The sequence below is a fragment of the Cebus imitator genome, unplaced genomic scaffold (assembly GCF_001604975.1).
Source record: "Cebus imitator isolate Cc_AM_T3 unplaced genomic scaffold, Cebus_imitator-1.0 Scaffold4, whole genome shotgun sequence".
NCBI classification, from domain to species: domain Eukaryota; kingdom Metazoa; phylum Chordata; class Mammalia; order Primates; family Cebidae; genus Cebus; species Cebus imitator.
Genome location: NW_016107319.1, coordinates 2,865,545 through 2,871,492, shown reverse-complemented (window position 1 = coordinate 2,871,492; position 5,948 = coordinate 2,865,545). Strand labels below are relative to the sequence as shown.

At 48.5% G+C, this 5,948-nt stretch overlaps 1 protein-coding gene across 1 annotated transcript in view; it reads right to left on the bottom strand.

Annotated features, from left to right (window-relative positions):
- USP7 (ubiquitin specific peptidase 7) overlaps positions 1 to 5,936 on the bottom strand; it is a 71,840-nt gene extending 65,904 nt beyond the window's left edge. Inside the window, exon 1 of the mRNA XM_017533655.2 lies at positions 5,790 to 5,936. Coding sequence (XP_017389144.1) covers positions 5,790 to 5,865 — 76 coding nt within the window. The 5' untranslated portion in view covers positions 5,866 to 5,936. The remainder of the gene's footprint in view (positions 1 to 5,789) is intronic.
- Between the last annotated feature and the right edge of the window lie 12 nt (positions 5,937 to 5,948).

Genomic DNA, 5,948 nt, shown 5'->3' with positions numbered 1-5,948 from the left:
AAATTTTGAGTTAGTTATGAAAGTCTATCAATGTCTTTGTCTGGAAAACAGGCTTTTACTTCCGAAAGGATCAAAAAAACACCATTAGGTTAACGTTAAAAGCAGTAAAACTAAATGAGCTGCTATCAAAGCAATACTGTTTTATGGCTTAAGCATCTTTCTCAGGGCCACTTGCCAGCCAGCCATCTCCTGCACCACTGTTTATTCCCAGAGCACACTGAAAAAGTGTTTCCTGAATGAGCAACTCCCACAAATAAATTTAACAAAATGGAAACCTTAAGATGGTCACCTTGACCTGGCGTGGTGGCTCACGCCTGTAATCCCAGCACTTTGGGAGGCCGAGTCGGGCGGATCACCTTAAGTCAGGAGTTCGAGACCAGCCTGACCAACATGGAGAAACCCTGTCTCTACTAAAAATACACAAAACTAGCCAGGCTTAATCTCAGCTACTCAGAAGCCTGAGGCAGAAGAATCACTTGAACTCGGGGGGCGGAGGTTGTGGTGAGCCAAGATCTCGACATTGCACTCCAGCCTGGGCATCAAAACAAGGGCAAAACTTCGTCTCAAAAAAAAAGAAAAAAGAATAAATAAATAAAAAAACTTACTTCATGAATGTGTATGGAAGGGTTAAAAAAAGGAAAAAAATAAAAAACACAAGACAGTCACCTTGAGAGCAAATAAGCTGAGAGTGTGGAGGAGGCACCCCAACATCCAACCCACCCGCACTGTAGCAAATGGGGCAAAAAGTGCATGGTTCTTATGCAAGCCAAGGGACAGAGGTGACCAGAAAGGCTTGGGGGAAAGGTGGCCCCTGGGTAGGATTTTGAACCACTTTCCTGGGTTATTTGTCCTGTTTGTGTCCACACAAGTGCACATGTGCTGGGAGCCAGTAGCAGCAAGGAGGCTGGGGCCATCCTGAGCGCCTGGCTATGTGACTTCCTATAGGGAAGGTAGGACAAGAAGTCCTTTTCAGCAGGGCAGGGGCAGGAGAGAAGTCCAGTTGGGCAACGGCTTTCATAGCCCGTGGGGTGGGGCAGGCTGGAAGCAGGACCAGGAGAGAGGCTACCACCACAGCTGCAGCACAAGGCAGCAAGGGCCTGCTTTCAGGGGATGTCTGGAAAAATCAAACGGGCCTGACAACAGGATATGAGATAGAGGCATGTGTTTTCAAGACTGACTCCCAACATCTGCACACTCAGGGACATGGTTTCCCTGCCACTATCTATTGCTCCACCTCCCCAGACTCATCGTAGGGAGCTCTAGCATTCGTTGAAGAATCATGAGAAGGCCACCAGGCTGACCACAGCTAAGCACTAGTGGCAGATGGCACCAAATCCATTCAACTTTTACCACAGAGCAAATTGTTCTCAAAACATTACACCTTTAAACCCTAACACTAAAAATAAATTTAAAAAAATAAAAATAAAATATATATATATACATATACATATATATTTTACACCTTTAACCTAAAATTCCAATCCAGGCACATCAAGCCCAAGATTTCATGAACAGGATTGCCTAGGCGGAGGCCGCATGGCTTCTCCCTAATCCACATAGGATATAGTTACTGTGAGCCCTTTCCACATAGCACCCATCTTCAATGGCCCCACCTGTGGTGTGTGCCCCACTTTAGTTCTAACATAAGCGTAATGTTTTCTTAGCTGCAAAAGCCCTACCATCAAAGCAGCACCATGCACTGAATAGCTCCTATGCTCCAAATTCCGTGCCAGGCACTTTACATGTGCTTGGCAATTCCAGTCTGACAACAACCTTGACAGGCACGAATGACCTCTTTTAAGGGATGGAGAAACTGAGGCACCAAGAGCTTAAGCAATGTGCATTAGGTCCCACAGCAATTAAATGGCAAAATCCGGATTCAAACCCACGCCGGACTTTAAACCCAGACTGTCTTAGCCACCACACTGTCCTACAATGAATTTTAACTTAATGACCTTGTTCACCTTTTTCAAAACACTAATTCAAAAAAAAAAGGATACGTTCTTCCTCTATTTGCTGGTAGCGATCATTTGATTATAGAGAAAAAAATTAATAATCAGCATCAGCAGCCAGAAATAAGGAGAGCTGAAGCCTGGGGAATAGCTTTGAATCTTATCAAAACCTGACATGCTCATACCAGAGAGAGATGCCAGGTTTGGCCTAATTTCTTCTGTACTGGGTTCTCTGAGCTCATGTTCATCTTGTAGCTTTGCAAAGAATTATCTTAGCAACATAAGCCAATGTAAGGAAAATCAACACCCTTGTATTTGACTTTTGTCTTGTTACAGTGCTGTTTGAAAGAATTTTCTAATTAGTTATAATTAATTACAACAGCACAAGCTTATACGAGTGGGTGTGTGCAAGAGAAGTCACTTTCTGTTCACAAACGTGCTTCAGCGGAAAAGTAACTGCACAAAGTTTGGAAGAAACCCCACCACTACCACCCCTGTAACAAAACACAGAAGTCTGTTATCAATTATTTTCAGAATCTGCATCTGACCCATTAATTTGCTCCTAACAGCAACAGTCTAAGTATCGTACAAAAGTCAACACCTATCCCATTCGTCTCAGAGCTGACACTCTGAGACTGCTCACACGAACAGAAGAATCACACCAGGGAAAAAAACAGTTTGTGTGAAGGGGCAAGGCCTCCGGATAACTTCCTGTTGATTCAACACCCTCTACGTGGACCAGATGACCATACAGTATTCAGAGGACAGAGACTGTACAAGTCATTCCTTCAGCCCCTAGACCTCTATGGCCAAAGTTAGAGAGGCAATAAATACACTGCCAAGCCACCTTATTCCTGGCCAGACCTAATCATGCCACCACCTCCACAACCTCCACAGCTCTATCTGCCTTGCAACTAGAAACATGCAACTGGCTGCTTTCAAGCCTTACAGGGAGTGTGTGGTCGCAACCCCAGCAAACTGCCATCAGCCCCTCACCTCTTCCCTCTCCGCACTTCACCCTCCACTTTCCTAACTGCTCCGGCATTTTTAAAATAACTATTCCAGAGCACTGCTCTTTTAGTGAATATGCAAAGGTACCCAGAGTTCACTCAAAAGCAAATGCGACCCCAAGAATGTGAGGCTGGAGAGCAAACTCATACTGACCTATTGAAAGAGAAAAAAATAACCAACCTAACCAGTCTCCCAGGTTCCTTCAAAACCACCCTGCCCAGGAGGCGCAGGCAGGACACTCCTGGTTTATTAAGCCTTCCCTTCCTCAAGGTGTTCCGATCCTGACAGTTCCCAGCTGCTGGTTCTGTAGAAACCGAGGCAAACACACTAAACAGGTGCAAGCCTCTAGCTCTGACCCGGACTCCACCCACAGCCTGGCCCATGAAGCCAATGAGTTGATAACAGATAAATTTCTCCGTTCTAGCTTTTCACAAAAGTATTCTTTCACTCTTTCAGATCCTAAGTCACATTCCCATCGTAAGCCTAGCACCACATTTCAGGAGTGAAAATGCTGAAAACAGATGGCCTAAGCTAGTTTTTTAAACCACACACCTGTGAGTACTCATAGGGTACTACTACACCCTTATGCGATCCCTACAAGACAAGGGATCTTATGGATAATGAAACAGACAGGTGCCCACTCAGAAGAAATGAGTTTAAGGAATCAGCATTATTAACTAAAACCTCTGCCATCGAATTTGAAATTCTGGTAAATTGTCCTAGGGGTTACCTTTCCAATACAAACCGTAATATGAAAACAAAACTTCATTTCATGAGAAAAGAAAAGTAGCCTCGAAAACATGCATAGGGACTGCTGAATTCCTAAAAATTCAACACTCTCTAGTCTTTTAAAGGCAAAGACCGGACAGGCACAGTGGCTCGCACCTGTGATCACAGTACTTTGGGAGGCCGAGGCGGGCGATCACCTGAGGTCGGCAGTTCGAGACAAGCCTGACCAACATGGAGAAGTCACATCTCTACTAAAAATACAAAATTAGCCAGGCGTGGTGGCGCATGACTGTAATCCCAGCTACTTGGGAGGCCGATACAGGAGAATCACCTGAACCGGGGAGGCACAGGTCGAGGTGAGCAGAGATAACGCCACTGCACTCCAGTCTGGGCAACAAAAGCAAAACTCCGCCTCAAAAAAAAAAAAAAAAAGGGCAAAGACCTTGAAATTTGTGGACCTAGGGGTCATTTTCCAAAAGATACATGCTCTGCATTAATGTCTCCGTTTACTAATTCTCAGTAGTGTCCAAAAACACTCGGAAAGTGGTACGACATTGTCACGGGAAATCCATATGCTCGTGTATTTGCCTTGACCAGGGGAACTGAAAAGCAACCTTTCTTTTGTTTTGTTTTAGATGGGCTGCAAAATATAGCATAAAAGGAATACACAAAATTCTCAGTAATGTACTTCTGTTCAGCTATTTGGTTTAATCACATACGCCAGGCGCTCTATTGCTGCTTTGCTGGGGCCAAGTGAAATAGATAACTCAGTCCGTGGCGTGGACTCCGCTCTTCTGTCCCTCATTACCACCACTGATTAAGTACCACCGGGGAGTGCCTGGTGCAGAATCCCAGCGACTTTGCCATTTGCAACCTGGCCTGCCATTTTCTCAGTGACCATCCAATTACTGGCAGTAAGTTATTCAGAGGGGAACACCAATCACGCTTAAGTGTTCCCACCAACCGGTGTGCAGCGCCCCACACTTGCAGCCACCTCACAGGATAAACACTGCTTTTCCTGAGCTCCCTTAGAGCCTCATTCATTGACGCACCCCAAGATCCCTTGCTAAAAGCAAAACTAGAATAAAGCATTCCACGTCCTTTTCATTCAGGTGGCCTCCATTTGACTCCCGACAGCCTGAACCAGTCACGCAGGTTAAAAAAAAACTTTTTAAAGACCATTTGGGCTTTGCTTTGTTCAGCAGAATGCGCCATGAGAAATAAAAAGTGCTTTCCAATGACCAACTCCGTAAATCCAACACCCTTCTCTTTACCGTGTTTTTACATGCAACCTTTATAACCAAGATTCCGTATCTCAATTTCAGTGCCTTGGAAAATTACTGCCACATCGACAAAAAAGTGAGTTACCTTTCTAGTCAGGTTTGATTCTGAAGCAGGCGCCATGTGCGGCAGGGCTTTCGCACGGTTGTAAGCACACACCTGACCGGATGCTGGCTACACCACACACTGCCAGGTGCCAAACTCCCCGAAAAACAGGTGGACTCGGAAACCACAGCCCAGGACAGAACTCTAGGCCAGTCCAAAGCCTGACAAGATCTGCGTTCCTTGCAGGTGTTTTCGAATGTAAGCCCGACGCTAGGCAGTGCTGTTAGAAAGTGATTTGGAGGAGCGCTTCCGAGCCATGGCGCGCCCTCCGGGGGAGCGCACAGGAGCAGGTGCGGGCGAGCCCCGCGCCCGGGGAGGTCAGGAGTTCGCCAGCCAGACCGGATCCAACAGGACGCCCCAGAAAGGGGACGGTCCCCGGAGCCCGCCTCCCAACCTGAGCGAGAAAACACCTCCGTCCCTATGCAGCCGGAGCGTTCTAATTTGCAACTCCGGGCGCTTTGTGCCGGGGAGGCCCGGCGGACGCGGGGTCGGGACAATGCACCCGGCCGGGGTCCCAGCGGCCGCCCCCCGCTCGCGGGCCCGGCATGACGTTGCAGCCTCGCCGTGCCGGGGCCGGGAGGCCAGGCCGAAGCCCGGCGGCCGCCCGGGGCCTGGTTAAAGATGGCGAGCCCCTCGCATGGCTCCCGCGGCTCCCCCGGCCACAATGAAAGGCTCACCCCGGCCCCACCGCGGCCGGCCCGCGGGCCTCACCTTCCATCTCCATGTCCTCGGGCTCGCTCAGCTGCTGCTCGCCCGCTTTCTGCTGCTGCTGCTGCTGGTGGTTCATGTCGGCCGCGGCCTGGGCCTCGCCTGCGGCCGGGGGCCGGGGCTGCGGGCCCGGCGGGCGGGCAGCGGCGAGCCGGGGCGGCG